This window comes from Zeus faber, assembly GCF_960531495.2.
Source record: "Zeus faber genome assembly, chromosome: 10".
NCBI lineage: Eukaryota > Metazoa > Chordata > Actinopteri > Zeiformes > Zeidae > Zeus > Zeus faber.
In genome coordinates, this window is record NC_137199.1 from 33493793 (window position 1) to 33516426 (window position 22634).

At 47.8% G+C, this 22634-nt stretch overlaps 1 protein-coding gene across 1 annotated transcript in view; it reads right to left on the minus strand.

Moving 5' to 3' along the window:
* Positions 1-22119, minus strand: part of sec24b (SEC24 homolog B, COPII coat complex component) — a 32338-nt gene extending 10219 nt beyond the window's left edge. Inside the window, exons 1-19 of the mRNA XM_080008386.1 lie at positions 21918-22119; positions 20901-21323; positions 17237-17341; positions 16436-16570; positions 12007-12084; positions 11361-11521; positions 11095-11279; positions 10737-10839; positions 10403-10529; positions 10108-10217; positions 8832-8944; positions 8390-8508; positions 7814-7869; positions 2925-3131; positions 2617-2740; positions 1936-2094; positions 1524-1697; positions 1192-1302; positions 818-990 (exon numbers count right to left, since the gene is read on the minus strand). Of these exons, the coding sequence (XP_079864512.1) occupies positions 818-990; positions 1192-1302; positions 1524-1697; positions 1936-2094; positions 2617-2740; positions 2925-3131; positions 7814-7869; positions 8390-8508; positions 8832-8944; positions 10108-10217; positions 10403-10529; positions 10737-10839; positions 11095-11279; positions 11361-11521; positions 12007-12084; positions 16436-16570; positions 17237-17341; positions 20901-21323; positions 21918-22011 (2757 nt within the window). The 5' untranslated portion in view covers positions 22012-22119. The remainder of the gene's footprint in view (positions 1-817; positions 991-1191; positions 1303-1523; positions 1698-1935; positions 2095-2616; positions 2741-2924; positions 3132-7813; positions 7870-8389; positions 8509-8831; positions 8945-10107; positions 10218-10402; positions 10530-10736; positions 10840-11094; positions 11280-11360; positions 11522-12006; positions 12085-16435; positions 16571-17236; positions 17342-20900; positions 21324-21917) is intronic.
* Between the last annotated feature and the right edge of the window lie 515 nt (positions 22120-22634).

Here is a 22634-nt window from a genome sequence, read left to right on the forward strand (position 1 = left end):
AAGTGGACAGGTCGAATCATCAGTCAGAAACCCATCAGTCGACTGATTCTTCAGTCCAGCAGTCGTTTTGTTTTGTCAGTCAGTGTGGATTACCAGAGCGCTGTTGTTCTAGAGCGCTCATGACCTTTGACCCTCACTCTGCCACGTAGTATGACCAACACAACATTGGATACAGTCAATATGTTAACTGCTCTTTCCTGTGAGATGAATTTACATGAATAACATATCTTAATTTAACTATCGAATTATAAAAAAAAAAATCTATCACAGAAGAATATTGACGGATTGATTTAACTTCAAGCCTTGTGCACACGCGTACACACGCCTGCACGGCGCCCCATGATACGGGTCAGAGCACGGGGTCTCACAGGGAGGCGTCGTGGAGGTTTGGTTAAAACAATGGCTATAGGTGGGGGGGGTGAGAGAGTTGCAGAGAAAGTGTCCCCGTTATACACTGTCTAGCTCCATAAGGAGAAGGCACTTTTCGGCGCGTTGATCGCGGGCACCCCATCGATGACACGCACGTCTCCTGGCCCCCCCTCGGGATGGCGGCTGCCCCAGGCAGCCGCCTGCCTCTTGTCGCCTAGATCTTGGTGGTAGAAGCAAATATTCAAACGAGAACTTTGAAGGCCCAGGTGGAGAAGGGTTCCATGTGAACAGCAGTTGAATATGGTCGGTCGGTCCTAAGAGGTTTAAAAAAACCTGAAAATTGCGTTCTTTCAAACTGTGACATTGGTTTGAATCTGATGAATCGTTCAGGCCTAGTCGGAGTGCATGAGGGGGTGGTTTGTTGGTGTGTATGAGTGTGCATGAGGACCTGTTTGAGCAGAGCCAGCACGTAGAGGGGCAGCAGCCTCAGGGCGGCGGGGGCCACCAGCGCCCCCTGCAGGCCGGACACAGTGCCTCTGTAGGCGCTCAGGGAGTCCACCACAGCGTTGACCAGAGCGTCGCGGGCGTCGGACAGACTGGACGACACAGAGCGGTCAATGGCTGCGACAGAAAAAAACAGAAAGACCAAATGAGGCTGAAAACATTTTACTGATGCAGAGTTCAGCGATTCAGCATTCATGTTGTCTCGAGTAAGAAATCGGTCCAAACTGCCTAAATATTGCTCCCACTTTCCATGGCAAGAGTAAGATAATAGTATTTCTTCCTCCCCCTTCTCCAGATTGTCCAGGTGTGGACACTCACCCATGTTGGCCAGCAAGCAGGTGATGGCCTGGACGTCGGCCCCAGCGAACACCTCGCTCAGCTGGTTCACTACCGGGAGGCACAGGGTGTGGACACGGATCCGCCTCTTCCCTGGAAGGGCGGGGTTGAAAAGGTGGATGGAGGCATGGATGGGGGATAGGAGGTCAGACTCGATGTGAGACCTGGAACAGTCTTTCAAGTCAAATCAAACATTAAGCAGTCTCAGAGGGATTCATAAACCCACATCTCACCCCCTTGTCTGAAGCCCCCCCCCCCCCCCCGGGCCAGGAACAACTCCCAGAATCCCCCTCGGGGAAGAGAGGACCACGTACCTTTACTGGAGGTGTAGAGCAGCGCTGCCTGGAAGCAGGCCAGCGATGAGTCGGCCAGGGAGTCCTCGATTGACATCTGGACGGCGAAGGCCGAGTCTGGGTTGACGTTGGCCAGAGACAGGAGGTCGGTGGAGCGCACAAAGAAGTTCCCGTGGAAGGTGTGGATGGATAGACCTGGAGGGGAACATGAGAACGACATGGGAACGACATGGGAACGACGTGAGAACGGCATGAGAACGGCATGAGAACGGCATGAGAACGGCATGAGAACGGCATGAGGATGGCATGAGAACGGCATGAGGACGGCATGAGGACGGCATGAGGACGGCATGAGGACGGCATGAGGACAGCATAAGGACGAGGTGAGAACGGCGTGAGAACAACATGAGAATGTCGTGAGAACCCTCACTACCTTTGGTGCAGCGTATCCTCATGACGGCCTCGAAGCCAATCTTCCTGGTGAGGTAGCGCTCCACATCCTTCTGGAACTTGTCCAGCTGAACAGCGTTGTGCACGTGGTGGAAGGAAGGGTAGAAGAAGACGCTGCCGGCAGAGTACCTGGACATGCAGGCTGTGCGACACTTATAGATTATATCATATATATGTCAATATATGTTATATTTATATGTAACTGATGACCTCCATCCAGGGACCAGGTCTGTCTCTCTCTAAAGGAGGTTATTTAGTGATAATGTCCGTCTGGCTGCACATTATCCTGCTTATTACACACAACTTGACTGAACATAATAATGAATAGAACAATGAACGACAATTCATTTATAACTAGTATGTCTAGTTCCACTGAGAAAAAGTCACATCATCGTAGTGAACTATTCCACTACATGTCACTCTATTTACTGTAATACTAACTATAATTTCATATGATAAACTATTTACTAATAATGTTAAATTACACATTTACACGAATCGTAAAATGCAACGCTGAATGGGACATTGGATTAAAGTCTTCCATTGTAGTTTATATGTATCACCACCAGGTGGTGCCACTAGCTAGTGTTAGAATTAATTATAATTTAATTAGTTATATTCGATATTGTATGATTCCATATGAAGCTGTGTGTGAGCATCTCACCCAGAGAGGCCAGGTCGGCGTACTGCGAGCTGAGTAGGAAGAGGTCCACTCCGATCTGCTGCCCCGAGCAGTCCAGAGCCAGCTTTTTATAGAAGTCTGTGGCCGGACCCAGGTGCTGCACGCCCTGCGCGCGCACACACGCACGCACGCACGCACACGCACGCACACGCACACACCGAATGATAATAACAATCACTGTATATATGTACAACCGTATGTATATGTATGTGACAAATAATCTCTTGAACTTGAACTTGAATCAGTTATTCAAAATAAAAAGGTTATCTGCTGCCCCCTGCTGGTAGTACCTTGGTGCTGGAGCGCTGGTTGGGGTCCTCCCTGGACTGCAAGAGGCCGGCACCCAACGAGGGCAGCTGGGTCTGGAACACAGACACACGCCCCCCGGTGGCCGACATGAGCTTGAAGGCCGCCTGCAGAGCGGGACCCAGAGCGCTGTGGGTCTCCCTGCTCTGACTGAACATGGAGGGGAGGGAGGTGAGGAGGTCCCTCACCAGCTGGGGGAGGGGACAGTTTAAGATAATTTAAAAAAAAGAAAAATAATAAAAACTCAAACTCAGTACATACACCACACAATAGGCCTATGGTTTGCGGGACGGATGGGTTGCGAGCTATGTGGGGGGGGGTGTGGTGAGGGTTGCCATCTTGGCTGTCACACTCCTGCCCCAACATGCTTGACGTCTGTCCTGCGATTTTAATTCCACTCATATTAGCTCAGAACACAAACACTCACACATAAAGTGACTGGGACGGTGGGGACGGTAGCTCAGGAGGTAGAGCTGGTCGTCTAGTAATCTAAAGGTTGCTGGTTGGATCCCAGGCTCCTCCTGCTAGCATGCTGTAGTGTCCTTGAGCAAGACACTTAACCCCTAATTGCTCCTGATGGCTGCGTCCGTCGGTGTTTGAATAATTGTAAGTCGCTTTGGATAAAAGCGTCTGCTAAATGCAATGCAATGTAATGTAATAAATCTTAGTCCGAACAACACTCCACCAGACCAGGGTCTGCGGCGCAGGAGGGGTGCGAGTGATTCTGGTTCAACCTGCTTGGAGGACTCGCACCCCCACGCTTGCAATTTTAACTGAATTATCAACAGCACACAAAGCGGTGGGGGTGTAGTTGGCCAGGTGGGCCCCCTGCAGGCTGGGCCCAGGTCCGGGCAGCTTGTGCCTGGTGGTTTCTGGCCTGTTGCGACCCGGCGGGGCTGCGGGGAGCGCCGGCGGGTGCTTTCCAGGGCCCCTTGGAGGCTGCTTGCTGCCGTGGGTGTGGGTTGGGGGGCCGGAGGCGGCTGTCAGCCTTGCTACCACTGCGTGGCTTCTTTGTGGTGGGTACCCTGAGTGGTGGAGGGCCCACATATCTGGCTGTCTGGGGTGCCCTGTGGCAAGCGGCTACAGCCCTCGTGGCCTGTGGCCGGGTGGGGCATCTGGCCGGTTACGGTATGGCGAGCCTCGCCTTTGCGTGGGGCGGGCGGTTCTGAGGAGGTGTCGGCCTGTCGGTGCGGGACCTGGCCTGCTGCTATCCGTGCCTGGTGTCCATGGCCCGAGTTCTGTGCCTGCATCTTGTGCCTCCACGTGGGGGTTGTATGTGTGCAACTCAGGGGTGCAGTGTGCCGGCCCGCTAACTGGGACTGGTTTATGCTCCTCGGGGCCAGGTGTGGCTGTTGCTCCATGGGCTCCGGGGGGTCGTCGTTAGCTGCAGGGCAGGGAGCTCGGGGCTTTCCTGCAGTCGTGGAGTGTCTATACGGCTGCAGGACTGGCCTTTTCTGCTGCTTGGAGGCTACGATATGATACCGACCTTATACACCAGAAGTATTTGGGACAAGTCCTGTACACGCACACGCGCACACACACACATATACACACAGTTCAAAGTTCAAAGTGTACTTTACTGTCAATCGTACCATGCAACACATAATTACACAGAGGATCAAAATTGCGTTTCCCCATACTCCAAGTGTGCAAGTAATATTTGTAACACACAACATATAACATGAAAGTGCAAAAAGACAACAACAATAGACATAACAACACAACAAGACTAAGGTTAGTCTTAATATACTCAAGAAGTCAAATGAGGTATGTTATTAAGGTAATAAGGTGCAGTACAAAGTTAGCAGCAAGAGGATACATATGTATACCAGGGGATACATATGTATTGTAAAAATATAAATATTGTACAGTAAGTTGGTCTTTGTGGGTGTGGGTGTTCATGTCGTGTTTGCTGAGTTTAGTAGTCTGATGGCCTTTGGAAAAAAGCTGTTACTGAATCTGGTGGTATTGCACCGCATGCTGCGGTACCGCTTGCCAGAAGGTAGGAGGGTGAACAGTTTGTGTGCTGGGTGGGTGTGGTCCTTGATGATATTAGTGGCTCTCTTGCGGCAGCGAGACGGGTACAGGTCCTGGATGGATGGTTGTGCTGTTTTGGTGATCTTCTCTGCTGTCCTCATCACTCTTTGTAGGGCTTTCTGGTCAGCAGCAGAGCAGCTGCCATACCAGACTGAGAGGCTGCTGGTAAGAATGCTCTCAATAGCTCCCCTGTTGAAGGTGGTGAGGGCACAAGGGGGGAGGTCAGCTCTCCTCATCCGAAGGAAGTAGAGGCGTTGCTGTGCCTTCTTTACTAGGGAGGAGGTGTTGATTGACCATGTCAGGTCGTCTGATGTACACCCCCAGGGACATAGTGCTCTTCACAGACTCCACTGCACTGCCATTGATGGTGAGTGGGATGTGTGGTGTGTGTTTCTTTCTGAAGTCCAGTTATTTCTTTTGTCTTGTTTGCATTGAGATGTAGATTATTGTTGTCACACCAGTTGATGAGTTGATTTACCTCCTCTCTGTAGGCTGAGCCGTCGTCGTCACTGATGAGGCCCACAACTGTTGTGTCAACTGCAAACTTAATGAAGTGGTTCGAGTTGTGTCTGGCACAACAGTCATGCGTCACCAGTGTGAACAGCAGAGGGGACAACACACATCCTTGGGGGACTCCAGTTTTCACAGTGATGGTCTCTGAGGAGTTTTTGCCAACTCTTACTGTCTGTGGTCTATCAGTAAGGAAGTCCAGTAGCCAGTTGCAGAGTGGGGTGCTGATGCCTATTTCGCTGAGTTTATTTACCAGGTGTTGGGGGATGACTGTGTTGAAGGCGGAACTGAAGTCAACGAACAGTATCCGCACGCAACTGTTTTTGTTTTCCAGATGAGCCAGGCATAGGTGGAGTGCTGTTGCTATGGCATCATCAGTGGAGCGATTGGGACGGTATGCAAACTGGAATGGATCAAGTGTAGTGGGGAGACTGGATGTTATGTGGGCCTTGACCAATCTTTCAAGGCACTTCATCATGATGGGCGTAAGTGCTATGGGTCGGTAGTCGTTCAGTGTTGAGGCTGGGGATTTCTTGGGTAGCGGTATGATGGTGGCGGCTTTGAAGCAAGCTGGTATGATGGCTTGGCTCAGAGAGGTGTTGTAGATATCCGTGATAACGTCTGTAAGTTGGTCAGCACAGTCTCTGAGCACACGTATGTTGTCAGGACCTGCAGCTTTTCTGGGGTTCACCTTGAGTAGGGTCTTCCGCACATCAGCAGGGTCTAGGTAAAGTGTTACATTGTCCGGGCAGGTCCGGGCTTTTGTTGGTGTGGTGGTGTTGTTTTCCTCAAACCGACTGAAGAATGTGTTGAGTGTGTTGAGGAAGTCTGTGTTGTCCTCGCACGGTGGAGGTGTTGGCCTGTAACTGGTGACTGACTGGATGCCTTCCCACAGGCGACTGGGGTCTGTTGTGTCTGTGAAGTGTGATTGGATTTTCTGTCCATAGGCACGCTTGGCTGTTCTCACGCCCCGGTTCAAGTTGGCCCTAGCAGCTCTGAGGGCGTCCTTGTCCCCGGACTTGAAGGCAGCGCTCCATGCTCTCAGGAGTGCACGAACCTCCTTGGTGAACCAGGGTTTGTCATTGGCTCTTGTAGTGATGTTTTTGATGACGGTCAGATCGTCCATGCATTTGTGTATATAGCCTGTCACAGACTCAGTATATTCCATTAGGTTGACATAATGGTTGGTAGTGGCAGCCTCCCTAAAAACACACACCACACCATACTATGACAGGAAGAGGCCATATATGCCGTACATGTCACCTGATGTTTCTATGTTTATGTTTTTCCATGTACATGTTGTTGTTTGTTTCTATGGTTGTCCACAGGACAGGGTTATTGCAGCAGTTGTTGATGATTAAAGAATGAATAAAGAGTTTCATTGCAGGTTGACAAGTTCAACTCCACTTGCAACTAATTCTGTCCTGGATGCAATGGAACAAAGATGTATGTCCAGCGTGCTGACAGCACAGGGGGAAAAAAAAAGAATAAATATAATATAAAAAGTAAAACATTAAAGGTGCAATAGATGCAACTTTGCAACTTTTGTGCCACTGTTGCAAAGACAACCGGATCGCTGGACGATCGGTCAGAGCACTCCGTGGAAATGATCAACACCACTTTGCAAATAGGAGAAGAAGGAACGTTCAATGAAGAGGTTAATGAAAATGTTTTCACAGTTTTAGTTTAATTTTATTTACTTTGGCTGCGCAATCATATACACAATCATATATAAATTCGCTCCTCATTGACTGCTTCAGCTCATAGCTGCGATACGCCAACGGGGCCACCATATTGGACCGCGTGAGACTGGACTGTAAACTAATACAAGTCCACGGGGGAGCTGTGGTTTTTCTGGATGAAAAGCACTATAACGTTTACATTTCTCAATCCATTTCAATGAGTCCTTCCTTTATTCAAGGGCTTACGATTTACCTGGAGTAGATTGCTCCACCATCTGACATTTCCACTAATGGTTGTGCATTGGCTGAAGTGCATCGCACTTCCTGTGATGCACTACCCTAAATCCATTGTTTTCCCGGGAGCTGGTACCCGATGGCAGTTTGAATGCATAATGATATGAAGGCTTCTAGGGAACCAATGTAAACACTGATGATGTCATTATTCTACAGCCACTGTGCAATCAACATTAAGGTCATAATGATAAGTTAAAGCAAATCAAACCTGATCATCATCGACCTGTTGGACTGAAATCTTCCACAATATTCCAGTAACCCTTACCACAGGGTATTGATCCAGTAGTTTCATATAGTGATGAATAATAATAATAATAATAATAATAATAATAATAATAAAAGCTCCAGACCTCTCTGCTGTCCTTCAGGCTGACCATCAGGTTGTCGTGGGACGGGATGAAGATGTCTGAGGAAACACAACATGGTATTAGAGATTAAACTGGATTTTATATTTAATTGATCTGATGTGAATGATTATGGGATTCCCCGAAAGGAAAGAGACGTTAATGTGAAAGAGCCTCACATCAATATCTCCACCTGGATGTCGAAACAATCACTCAGGTTCCTTCACATCTGGGATTGAGTTGTGTCACATAGATGAAGGATATTAACTTACTAGACGTTAAAAAGCTTATTATCTACTTTTTATTATGACATCATGACACGGATACTGTGAATTCTCTGCTCGAGATTAACATCAGAAAACATGTCCTAAAATTTGCCAAAATCTGAAGTGTTAAATATTAAGAGTGAGTTTTGAGATTAGACTTTATTAATCCCCAGGGTTAATTCAGCTGTCGAAGCAGCAGTTTTATTTGTATTCTTTATGATTGTATAGTTTATGTCTGCAGCTCAGATAGAGGTCAGAGGTCATTCGTTGAACTCTGCTGAAGTGTAATCTTGTCTCAGTCCCAAAGTCGTCGTACCGTCGATGTCGGACACCACCAGCATCTGCGGCTGCGACAGCCCGTCCTGCAGGTTGTAGAAGTGCACAGTGCTGTCGAATGTCAGGAAGCCGATGCGGGTGCGCGTGTCGCCTGGCAATCTGAGAACCCCCCCGAGGGACCACACCCCAACTAGTTAGAATCTGCTGCCCTCCAGTGGCAGCCAGCTCAACTCTAACAGCGCTGCTGCACTGCTGAGACAAGCTTGAATGCAGAGCAGTCTCATCAGGAGGAAATATTGTAATATTTGATTTATTAGGATTCTACTTGAAAGGCGTCCGTTTCCTTAGTCTGTCAATTATTAATAATAACTCATTTAACATTAAATAGGAACAAGACATTCTGATGTGAAAACATTTAATCAAAACTGACCAATAAAGCTGTTGGATCAATGAAGCGATCAGCAGCTGATCAGCTGACTCACCGGTCCAGGTTCTCCAGCAGCGTCTGGCAGAAGTACTGCAGGTATCCACACTCTACTGCGTTATGAGACACATCAAGTACAAACAGGTACACAGCAGGCTGAGGGGGACGCAGCTGCAACACAGGGAACACATCAATGGCTTTAATAAATAAGGACAAGTGATCGTTGGCTTGATGTATGCGCTCCCAATAGGGATGCAACGGTACACAATATGTAAACAAGTGTTCAGTGTGCTCCCTACGGTTCAATACGCACACGTGAACTGCGGTATTATGGTATGACAGTAGAAGTCCACAGGACGCGTTAGCGCAGTGTACAGATGCGTCGCGAGGTGCCATGAGAGGACGCTTCCTAATTAATCCACTGTTCCTCCAGCCACGTCAGCTGAGCGGAGCCGTGCGGAATTTCTCTATTTTTGTGTGACAGTATGTTTATTTATTTATTTTCAACTTGCTTGCGGTTACACAGCCAGGAGGTACAACTACACAAACGTTTTCTTAAAGAGTGCAATAAAAGTTTCCAGTTGTAAAATAACCCCCTTGGATGGCTGTGTCGCTCTTCATTACCAACTACTCTGAAGACTCTCTCTGTCTCTCTCGCTTCCACTTGCACCAGGTGGTGTCGGGTCGTTCACCAACGATCGGGTTCTTTTGAGCGTCTCTTTGTTTCCCCCTCTATGAAGAGATATCCTAAGCTCCTCCCTCGCCGGGAGGTGCCCTGGCTGAAAAGGAGCGCACCCACTGTCACGTTAGGTTCCGAAGTGAAGACACCACGCCCTGGTCTGACTGAGCTTTTATTTTACTATTATCATTTATGTTTGAAAAATACTGTTTATACCTGTTCTACACAAAAATATAGCACTGGTTTTATTTATTTATTTTTTATAATTGTGAAATGTTTAAAAAAAAATTATATATATATATATATATATATATATATATATATATATATATATATATATATATATATATACCTACCGTTACCGTGGCCCCAAAACCCTGATCCATACCGAACCGTGAGCCCAATGTACCGTTGTATCCCTAACTCCCAAGTAGCATTTCTTCATCGTTAGCAGGTGAGCAGAGATAAGCCCTGCCCCCTCTTGATGATGTCATAGAGCCATGTGCTTTGTGTGGACAGGAGGGGAGTAGATGCAGAGAGTAGAGGAGGATACACAACAGGAGGAGAGGAGAAGGAGGAGGAAGAGAGGCAGAGAGGAGGTGCAGAGAGGAGGAGGCAGAACAGGAGGAGGAGGAGTTGCCCGGGAGTTGCTCACCATGTAGTCTGAGGAGGCAATGAACTCCACCGTAGCGTTCTGCACCTCCGGCCTCTTGTGAGGTTCACCATACGACCTGGTGACCGGGTTGTACATGAACTCATCTGGAACTGGAGGGAGGGGGAGGGGGGGTTAAAAACAATGAGATCACAACAGCAAAACGCCTTCATGAAGGAGTTCGGGATGATTTAAATCAGATGGTTTGATTATTATTGGGTTAATATGAACAGCTCATGATGTTCTAGTTTGGTTTTGGGTTTTTGGCTCTCTGCAGCATCCTAAGCTCTGAATTCACCGTCATTGACCCGGTAGCAGAGGTTGCACTTCCAGCGTCGCTGGTCCAGGAAGGAAACAAAGGGATTGATGTAGGTACGACACGAACGACAGCGAACAATGGTGTTGGAGGTGATGACTGGCAACTGCTGCGGGGAGAGAGGACAAAGGTAAGTGCTTCTTATTTAGCGTATTTGCTATATTTCTCTGTTCTGAGTAAAAAAATATGTAGTATATTGGTTTATATCGTCATCATTCTGCTCATAACAGCTGTGGCCACCAGGGGGAGCCGCTCCCGTCCCAACAGACAGGAAGATGAAGAGTGATGAAGAACACCAGATGATGTTCCTACCCACCTGCAGGTCTCTGAAGGGGTGCAGCAGCAGCCCCAGGGGAAGACGAGCCTTGTTCAGCAGAGACTGGCTCTGAGGGACGCTGCTCAGCGTGCTGCGGAACGTCCTGGTCACAGTAAGCAGGAAGTAGGAGACAGGAAGTAGGAGACAGGAAGCAGGAGACAGCGTGACACTGAAGACAGTCTGCAAGCGTTCTAATACCAGGCTCTAAATTACACCATTGTGATAAAAATGTCATTAATACTCCAATACTACTACTACTATTATAATACTTCTACAACTGTAATACCACTACTACTACCACCACCATGCACTGAACGAGCCATTTGAACGTGTGATGAATAAACAAGTGATTTATTACTGCGGGCTGCAGTTGGCCTTCCTCAGCTCGGGGCTCAGGTTGGGCTCCGGGGCCTCCAGGGGCCGTGGGGGCAGCAGGGTCCGCTCCTGTAGCAGGTTGACCGGCCTCAGGGACTCTAGTTCCAGTTCAGGGACCCCGCTGAGACCCCCCAGGGCATCAGAGAGCTGGGACAGGCTGGGGAACGGCTGGGGGGGGGGGATCGATTCATTAATTCATGAGACTGTATTCACCTGCTGTAACTAGTTCTAGTAACCAGTAGAACTGACCTGAGCGTACTGCTGGTAGGGCTGGACGTACTGCCCAGGGGAGGGGGCGGAGTCAACAAGGGAGGGTGGAGCCTGCTGATTGGCCAGTTGCATACTGGGGTAACTATAGTTACTGTAAGGAGGAGCCTGATTGGTCATATCACCAGAGGGCGGCATGGATTCTGGAAGACAGTCAAGGCAGAGAGACCAACAAACAGAGAGAGAGAGACAGGAGGTGTGGTTTGAAGGGATCTCTATAATACTTAATACTAATCTTCTAAAATCAAAGCCTCTCTGCTCCTTTAGACAGATGGTCATGGGTTCAAATCCCAAACTGAGCTCAGAGGGAACATTCAGCACCTAACGCTCCTTAAAGACATTAACCGTCAACATATTGCCAGACCATAATACTCTGAGATCACCACATGTCCCTGCTAGTTATACCCAGTTATATAACATGCTCATCAGGCAACAATGTCCTTGGTAAATAGGGTAATTAATTAATATGGTAATTTGTGAACAGCGCAGTTAGTTAACATGCCAATGAATTTACATGGTAGTTCATAATCAGTTGTTATAGCACTCAACAGTAACTGTTGCACGGTTGCCAAGGGCAACATGGAGGTTAGTTGCCATGGTAGTTAGTTAACATGGTAGTTAGTTGTACCTGGGTAGCTGCCGTCCTCCAGGCAGTCAAAGTTGTTTGGCACCGGGGAGGCGGAGCCAGTGGTGGAGGAGGAGTCACCTGGAGAGAAAGGAAAAGGAGGGACTGAATATTACAATTTTATTTAATATTTTTAATTTATTTCAACACACACAGTCCTCAGGCTGCAGAGGAGCTCAATACTAGAGGTGTCATGATTGCGATTCCAAATAGAAAATCAATCCAAATGAGCGTTTTGATGAGATCCAAATGAGATTTCGAACTTCGGAATCCCAAGCAGGTTTGTGTTTCTTCCAGTACTTTTGTGGTTAATATTGTCCAACATGGTCGCCATATTGGGGAGGTGAAGATTCGCCAGTAAACAAATGCAGTGTGCGCTGGGGCTATGCGGGGCCATCTGGGGAGTTGACTGCGGCTGACTCCCGGCTTCAAACCAACTGAGGGTTTGGAGAGCTGCGGTCGGCTCAGGAGGGGTCCGCTGCCCCGCACCCCTCAACGCACACTGCACCCTCCCACCTGGCACCAGGGCTGCAGGAACAAAATTAGAACAGAATTTAAATATTACACAAAAAATACCAATAACGTTCAATATAAGTTGATCCAGTTTGTTGCACAGTGAACGAACATTAGAGAGAAATATTCCCGGTAACGGTGTTTGAAGTCGGTGGAGACGCACTACGCACCGGGTGTCTCCCTCTCCTCCGGTGTTTCACTGTGTACATGGGAGAGTGCACCTTTGACCACAATGTCCAGTGATTACACAGATGTGGCGATGAAAGTGGGAAATGAACCCGACCATCAGCGAGGGAATGTCCACTAGTGCAGAGGTTCCCAACCATCGGCTCACCGACCGTGCCGGACCGTGGTGCATTTGCCACCGGACCGTGAGAACACGGCAGGGGTTGTTTCAGGGGCGATCTGCTCCACAGCAGAGCAGCAGCGTGAAACGGAGTAAATTAAATACATCTCGAGATTTTATTTGCTTTGTTTGGAGAAAAGATGGCTCTGATCGGTGCTGCAGGTAGTCATTTTCCTTTTACTACCAGCGTTCCCCTGGTAGTTTTTCTGCTTATTTTGGTGAGTAATTAAAAGTAGTGTGATAGTAACTTATTGTTTATAATTCTAAAGTCTAGTTTTGCTAAAGCTCTTAACTGTTTAGGTGTGTTGTTTAAATATTCTCATATTTATTGTTATTATTTTCATTTTTCATTATTCAAATTTAAGTTACTTACTGAGAAACAAGTTGTTTTCTTTACAAATCAAGATTCATTAGTTGAACAATGACAGTCGTCGGTGCTTAAAAAAATACATGGGTTAGGGTTAAACCTAACCTCTCAACACAGATGAACCATATCACCCTGTTCCCAGAGAGAGAGAGAGAGAGAGAGAGAGAGAGAAAACCGGTGAAAGAAAGTTCTGGTCAGAAAGAAGCAAGAGAAGAAAGTTGGAGTAAGCCAGGACAGAGCCCTGGTACCATGGTGACAGTGTTTCTAGAACACAATGATCTGATGCATGTGTTCCATTTCTCAAGAAAACACTGCAGGCTCACTGTTTTTTTATTTTTATTTAGTATATTTTTATTTTTCATATTGATTTGTGCGTACAGTCTGTACATTCTCTGTGCTGCGGTTTCTCTTCATTTTCCCTTCAGGGATCTTTTAAAGTCTGATCTTATTCTCATCCATTCCAGGACGACAGATGGACAACTGACACCAGAATCTGTGTGTCCGTGACAGACTCCATGTTGGACAGCGCAGCGCTCCAATTGGCTGGGATTAGATCCAATTATCTGCAGCTAAATCTGATGCCAGCAGATTATCTGCTCCGGATCAACGGAAGGAGCATGTTACTTGGTCTTACGACTCACTACAAGCCGAACAGTACAGGCGGAGCGGTACAGGCGGAGCGGTACAGGCGGAGCGGTACAGGCCCAACATTAAGTATAAAAAGGACAGACTTGCTAATTAGTTCAGACCGTACAGACAGAACAGTCCAGACCAAGTAACACAAACCAAGCAGTAGAGACTAGGGATGCATCAGTACAGTTGGTTAATAGTTCAGTGTGTATCAGGGTTTTGAGGCCGTACGGTTTCGGTATCTTTACATTTAAGAAAGAAATTTGTAAAGGTGTTAAAAAATGTTTTTATAGTAGTATAGTATAGTTCCATAAATTACTAGCAGGACCGGCTCTTCCTATTGGCGGTAGGCAGCCGTCAACGCACCATCCCGAGGGGAGGCCACGGAGAGGGAGCGATCGAGGTGCAATTTGAGCACCTGACTCCCTCTCCAACGATACCGACAATGGGCGTGCCAGCGATGTGGGGCTTGTGATCAGCAAACCAGAACAGTGCGTTTTTATTTAACCTTTCCTTATACAGCGAAATTTTGCGTAATGCGGAGACATTCTACCCGACTCTCTCTGAGGGACACAGCCATCCCGGGGGGTTGTTTTCTGACTCGACACCTTGATTGATTGCACTCTTTACAAAAACATTTTTATGTTGTTTGCGTTTCTATTGAAAAGGCTGCGTAGCCGTGCACAGTTGAAAACAAATAGAGAAACGCCGCGCGGACCCCGTGTGGCCGCATGGCCAGTGGAGCTGCAACAGCTGATTCAATAGGAAGAAGCACTGACACCACGCCACCCTGCCCGTACGCCAACCTGTCTGGTGGACTTCTACCCAGTTACCGTAATACTGCCGTTCAAGTGTGCATATTGTACCGTAGGGGACATACCGAACGGCTTGATAACACACCGTGTACCGTTGCACCCCTCCAACAGACCAAGAAGTACAGACCGAGCAGTGCAGACTTAAGCAATATTAGTATTAGTCCATTCCTTCCATTTTCAAAAGCGACTGGAAGCATTTCTTCTGCTCAGTAACTGACCAGTTCAGTCCTGTGATTCTCAGGTTTACTTTTTCTAGAAACCAGGCTGAGGAGAACAGCAGCAGAACCTGGGCCGGAGGCAGCGCCCTCTGGGGAGAAGCAGCTCAAACGGGCTGCTATGGCATTAGCAAGGGGATGCAAATGAGCGCTAGCCATCCTGGAAAGGGTCTTCCCTCGCTCCGAGGGGAAAGGAGAGCCAAAACCCACCGAGAAGAAGGAGGTGCCATTCAAAAACACCACTGGGTAGCATTAGAAAACACATCTGTCTTGGATACTGTGCTAACATAAGTTTGATAGCTTGTTAAATGAAGCTGCCAAACAAACACATTTCAGAAACAGAAGCAAGGAAACGTGTTTAGATTGTAAGTGGAACTACTGAGTCCCAAGTTCCTTTTTTCAAATATAAACTGAGCTGTGGAATGGAACTGATATTGTCCACTTATCCCAAGAGCCTGTAGGTGGCGCTACATCCTGTTCTCAGATACAGAGAATTGGAGGAAGTGCTTCTACACATATGAAGACTGTCATTTTATTGGAACGTCACACTTCTCTAACAGCACATCAATATGTGATGCCACAGAATTATGGGTAATTTATAGAAAGTCTATACATTCGGTTTAGCCAGATTTTATTTTTAGCTCTGGAACTTTCTCTGATCCAGGGTCAGATTTGCACATGAGCTCAGCCACACAGCGTGTTGGTCATATGACCGATTTTAAGTGAGAAGGGCCGGGGCCTCACAGATGGACGATCTGACAAGGCAGCGAGCAGAACAGCATGCTCAGTGTTGACATTAAAAAGTAGAACCACCGTCCATCTGTTGCCATGGCGATCTGCACCCGAGCCGACCGGCTGTGAATGCAGGATCAGAGCAGAACGCCCCGATGCCGTCTCAATGACAACACCAGCACAGGCTGTCAGTATCTGCCCGTACACTGACTTTACTTAGCACTCAGATCTCTCAGAAAATAGGGACAGTTTGCAGTGATAGGGTTAAATCAGGGAACGAACACAAACAAATTCACACAGAGCTGGTGGTGTGGCTGGGAGTAGGACTGGGTTAGTATGGCTGGGAGTAGGACTGGGTTAGTATGGCTGGGAGTAGGACTGGGTTAGTATGGCTGGGAGTAGGACTGGGTTAGTATGGCTGGGAGTAGGACTGGGTTAGTATGGCTGGGAGTAAAATGGATGGTGATGGATTTGCTAGATGGACGGTAGTCAGTGAAAAAAGAATTCATTTTGGTGTCACCATATGATTTGTATTTATTATTTAATCATTCACTGGCAAAGCTTTATTGCCATGTGATTCAAATGCAATTCAAAATGTATTGATTCTCAATTTTAATTTATAACATCTTTGACTAGATCCTGAATTTCTATTATTGTATTAACTTGTTCTGGGATTACTTTTTTAGCAAATATTTGTGATACAAAACCAAATCTTGATACCTGGTGAATTATACGTCAAGTCGCAGTCTGATTGCTGCGGTGACGGGATGGAGGGGGTGGGGTTATGGGATGAAGGGGTGGGGCTAAAGCAGACCTGCTTCCTCATCCTCATCCTCATCCTCCTCATCGTCATCGGAGCTGGATGACGAAGGAGCGGCAGTGGGGGACGGGGCCGGCACGGAGGCGGGGCTAGCGGCGCTATTAGCAACGTGTCCAACGTAGGGCATTCCTGTTGGGAGGGGGGAGGGAGAGGAACATCAGAACGGGGGGAGCAGGGGCCGGAGTGGGCTCCTGGGTGTCTGTGTGCTTTCAGCTCTGTGGTTCTCCACCCCCAGCTCCCTCCTGGTCCCAAACACTGACGACACTTCTTCTACACGGTTCTGCATCATATTCTAACTCCATGTCAACACTCAACCCTCTGTTCGCTGCTGCTGTCACTACGAAATGACCAGAAAACTCCAGCTGGTTATTTTATAGAACTCACATCCACCTTCCCAGGAACAACTTTGACATTAAACATTCGAGCATGAAGAAAATGACATTTCTCAAATTGGCATCATAATGGAATCTTGCAGTGTTGCGGTGTCCAACATAGTGGACACCGCAACACAGTTCCTGGACCAGTGAAGAACCAGTACATCACAGTACGTCATCGACACAAAGTACAAGAAGAACAGTTTGTCGCTCCAGTTGAACTGTTCTTCAAACCAATGACGCTACGACAGGTGACACTCGACACGTTTGTGTTGAACAAATTTCTAACATGACTGCGACAAAACACAGGCTGAACAGAGTCTGGATCTGGATTCGGTGGGTGTGATCTGGATCTAGTGGGTGTGGATCTGGATTCACTGGGTGTGGATATGGATTCACTGGGTGTGGATGTCTTGGTTACCTTGGTGGTCGTGTGCTGGGGAGGAGTGCAGCGAGGTGGTGGAGACTCCAGACGGAGTAGCGTCTCCGTCTGCATACGGAGGGAAGGTGGGGTCGTAGTGTTGGCCTGAAGAGCAGAACCAACAGCAGATCATGATCCAAACAGTGGAAAGGTTCCAAACCCGTTCCAGATGGGTCAACTTCTCACACAGTAAAGAACCCTCAACTAGTTGCTGTTATTGAGTGGTAGCTCAGGCAAAGCTCATTATTTACAGACAGCGGTCAATATTCAAAATAACATACTGCTGAATCAGATTATTGACCAATCACAATGGAGTATTTCAGTAGAACTGAATGGTATTTGGAGTATTGATGTTTTTTGTGTACTCGTGTGTACACCGTGTGGTGGCACGGTGGCGCAGTGCATTGCACTGCTGCCTCACAGCAAGAAGGTCCTGGGTTCGATTCCCGCCTGGGGCGCTGTTGGCACCGTGCTCCGGTGGGTTATCTTCCAAAAAACAGGAGCCTTTCTGTGTGGAGTTTGCATGTTCTCCCCGTGTTCACATGGGGTTTCCTCCACCTCATGTCAGTAAGGACCCCCACCAAAAACATGCACCCATCATCGTCTGACCAGCGATGGACACTTATCACCTGGTCCCCGGGCGCGTCCACGTATGCTGCCCACTGCTCCTGGCTGTGCCCCCGGAGGAAGGACAAGCCAGGATGGGTCAAAAGCAGAGGAGCCATTTCACCGGCCACCATCAAGCATGTGCATGTGTGTGTGTGTGCAAGCATGTGTTGTGGAGTGTCGTGTGACGATTAAAGACTGTTTCTTCTTCTTCTTCTCACATCCAGCGTACTTTATTAGGGAGTGTGCTACTACCACTGTACTCAAACACTTGTGCATACTTCACTGTCATGTAACTGCTCCACTTCCTGTCAGCACGTTGTCATGACGTCACTGCATGGAATATTCTACCAGCACCTTGTCCCCACAATGCATTGTGGGATACGCTCACAGAGCGCAGTGTTTGATATTGCAATATTTCTCCAGATGTAGTACGTGATCCTGGTTCTTTTAACAAACTGTCACTATGATATAAGCGTTAAAAGAAATACTGCAGTGCTGTAACTAATACTGATGTACTGTAACTAATACTGCAGTACTGTAACTAGTACTGTTACTAATACTGCAGTACTGTAACTAGTACTGTAACTTATACTGCAGTACTGTAACTAGTACAGGTGTGGTCAAAAGTTGACATCCACTTGTAAACAACATCTATGTCATGACTGGAGTTTCCAACCATTTGTACAACTCTTATATTTCTGTGATGAATGATTGTAACATACTTCTTTGTCACAAAAAACATTCATCAATTTTGGTTCTGTTGTGAATTTATTTTAGGTTTTCTGAAAATGTCAAATGTCAAAAATATACAAACAGCAACTTGAATTATACATTTTGGCGATATAGAAAGTTGTGTTAATCACATTATCTTTGTGGAACAGCTTCTTCACGTCTTGTGACCCCTGATGGGGTCTCACTTCCCCTCTACAGTTCCGTACAGAGACTTTTTGGGGCAGATGCTCAAAAAAACCCAATAAAGAAACGGCACATGGACCCCCAGCTCCAGTTCTAGGCATTTCAGCTCTGGGCAAACGGAGCAGCAGAGTATGATCAGTGGAGGAGACACCGTGATCTGCATCCTGCTGTGGCACATCGCAGGTGCACGAGGTTCAAGGTTCATGAGGAATTCCTCATGAATATGTCGCCCAGACAATCTGCTGCCTCGACAGCACGTCTGATAAGTGTCCACAGTCATCACCATGAGCTGAGAGGCTGTCATGCAAGAAGGAAGCCTCGCTCCAGAAGCCACACCTTGAGGCCCCAGGAGCCACGCCTTGAGGCCCCAGGAGCCACGCCTTGAGGCTCCAGGACCCGCGCCTTGAGGCTCCAGGACCCGCGCCTTGAGGCTCGACTGAAGTTTGCTGCTGATCTCATGGACAAAGAAAAGGCTTCTGGAGGTTAGTTCTGTTGTCAGAGGAAACACTGGCCACAATGACCAGAAATATGTCTGGAGGAGACAAGGTGAGGCCTTTAACCCCAAGAGCACCATCCCTACCATCCAGCATGCTGGTGGTGCTGGTATTCTGCTCTGCTGCCAGTGGAACTAGTGCCCTACAGGAAAACCTAAAATCATCAGCCAGAAGGTGGGGTGTTGTTCCAACAGGACAATGACCCCAAACACACATCAACAGTGATAAAAATATGTCTAAATCAGGCTGGAATGAAGGTTTCATAACGTCCTGACTCCAAGGAGAACATGTGGACTGTGCCAAAGAAACAAGTCAGTGTCAGGAAGCAGCAGATCAACAGTCAACCACGAGCCGGAGGACCCAAAACACAGGATCCGGAGGACCCAAAACACAGGAGCCGGAGGACCCAAAACACAGGAGCCGGAGGACCAGAAAACACACGAGCCGAAGGACCAGAAAACACAGGAGTCGGAGGACCCAAAACACAGGAGCCGGAGGACCCAAAACACAGGAGCCGGAGGACCAGAAAACACAGGAGTCGGAGGACCCAAAACACAGGAGCCGAAGGACCAGAAAACACAGGAGCCGGAGGACCCAAAACACAGGAGCCGGAGGACCCAAAACACAGGAGCCGGAGGACCCAAAACACAGGAGCCGGAGGACCAGAAAACACACGAGCCGGAGGACCAGAAAACACACGAGCCGAAGGACCAGAAAACACAGGAGTCGGAGGACCCAAAACACAGGAGCCGGAGGACCCAAAACACAGGAGCCGGAGGACCCAAAACACACAAGCCGGAGGACCCAAAACACACAAGCCGGAGGACCCAAAACACACGAGCCAGAGGACCAGGAAAGCACCCTCATGAGGTGGAAATGGCCAAGGGACATGGAACCAAATATAAACATTGCTGTTTGTATATTTTTAACCCAGCAGATTTGGTCACATTTTCAGAAAACCCAAAATAAATAAATAAAAGAACCCAAATTTATGAATGTTTTTGTGACAATGAAGTATGTTACAATCATTCATCACAGAAATACAAGTTGTACAAATGATTGGAAACTCCAGTCATGACATACATGTTGTTTACAAGTGGATGTCAACTTTTGACCACACCTGTACTAGTTACAGCACTGCAGTATTAGTTACAGTACTAGTTACAGTACTGCAGTATTAGTTACAGTACCAGTTACAGTACTAGTTACAGCACTGCAATATTAATTACAGTACTAGTTACAGTACTAGTTTCAGTACTGCAGTATTAATTACAGTAATGCAGTATTAATTACAGTACTGCAGTACTAGTTACAATACTGCAGTACTAACCAGCATGATGCCATGCACTCTGGATGCAGCGTGCTGGCACCCATGTTTACCTGGTGGGGGTCATGGCCATGTTTACCTGGTGGAGGGTCGTGGCCATGTCTACCTGGTGGGGGTCGTGGCCATGTTTACCTGGTGGGGGGCATGGTCATTTTTACCCGGTGGGGGGCGTGGCCATGTTTACCTTCGTGGGGGGCGTAGTCTTGTTTACCTGGGGGGGGGGGCGTGGCTATGTTTACCTTTGTGGGGGGCGTAGTCATGTTTACCTGGAGGGGGGCGTGGCCATGTTTACCTTCATGGGGGGCGTAGTAATGTTTACCTGGAGGCTGTTGGCCATTGACGACAGGTTGCGTGTGTCCAGGGGGGCACTGGTGCAGGGGCGCGCCCATCAGTGTGCACACGGCGCCCCTTGCAGCGCAGGGGGTGGAGGTCTGGGCGGAGAGCAGGGTCCCATACTGGCTTCTGCCCGGGGGGGCGGGGTACGCCACGATGGGATGGAGCGCAGCGCCGGGTGGGGGGGGCACCAGGCCCGGCTGCTGGCCGTAGTACCCGCCCCCCGGGGGAGCATAGGGCTGGGCCAGGGGGGAGTAGGGCGGCCCGTACGAGGGGTGCTGCTGCTGCTGGTGGAGGGTGGTGTTGTGGTTGTAGTAGCTGGAGCCATGTGTGGTGCTGGTGACGGAGGCTTTGGGGGTGTAGCCCTGCTGCTGAGGTGGGTACGAGGGGGGGTAGCTCTGTCCTGGACCTGGAGACACAAAAGAACATGGATCAGGACTTGGGACACAAGGACCAGGACCGAGGACACAAGGACCAGGACCTGAGACACAAGAACCAGGACCTGGGACACAAACAGACACGGACATGGATGGACATGGATCAGTACCTGGGACACAAAAGGACCAGAACCTGGGATAGAACCAGGACACTGAGCATGAATACTGTATATTAAAGAATAAACACAGTTAACGATTAAACTATTTGTCAGACCAGCAGCCAGAGTCAGTCTGAGCGTCGGAAGTTCAACACATTGTTATTATTATTATTTCAAGCAGTGAAGCTGATGCTAAGCTAACAGCTAAGCCCCAGTGGTAAACACAGCTAGTTAGCAATAGCCTATAGCCTAGCACTAGCCTAGCACAGCTGACAGATTAGCGACTATAGTTACCGCCGTGCAGACAGCAGAGGCGACAACAAATTGGGACCAAACATCTGAGGAGCGAAGAAGGTCCAGGAGCTGAGGGTCAGCTGGAGGGCTAGGCTAGGCTAGGCTAGGCTAGGCTCGGCTCGGCTCGGCTAGGCTAGGCTAGGCTAGGCTAGGCTAGGTAAGCGGCCTCCGTACCGTTACGGTAGGAAGGCGGCTCTCCACCGCTCGCCGTGCGGCTCTGGCTGGCCGCCGAAGCAGGGTTCAGGTGCGGAAAGCCCGGTGTCGACATCGCTTGGTCCGCTGTCGTCACGGCCGCAAAGACGCGGAGGAGGCAGCCACCATCGGGGGCTGCGGGTGGAGCTGGAGGTGCCGCTGGTCCGTGTGGCGGCTCCTGAAGCCAGGTCTCAGCTCAGCGCTGCCGCTGTGTCCCGCTGCTGCCGGAGCTCTGAGCCCGAGGTGCAACAACTACAATAATATATCATATAAAATAGATATAACATATATATAATACGGTAAATCATATATAATATATTTATTAGATTTAATATATGATATAGTATATTATATATACTATATCATATATATTGTATATTATATAAATCTGATATATTATATAATATATATATATATATATATATATATATATATACTATTATATATACATATATATATAATAGTATATATATATATATATATATATATATATATATATATACTATTATATATACATATATATATATGTATATAATTTCTATACATATATTATATATAATATATAATAAATATATAATATATAATAAAAAAAATATATATATAATATATAATATCTCTTGGAATAATATCTAATAATACTTTACTAGCACATCACTACTACTTTACAACTATGTCACTAGTACTTCACGACTACTTTAC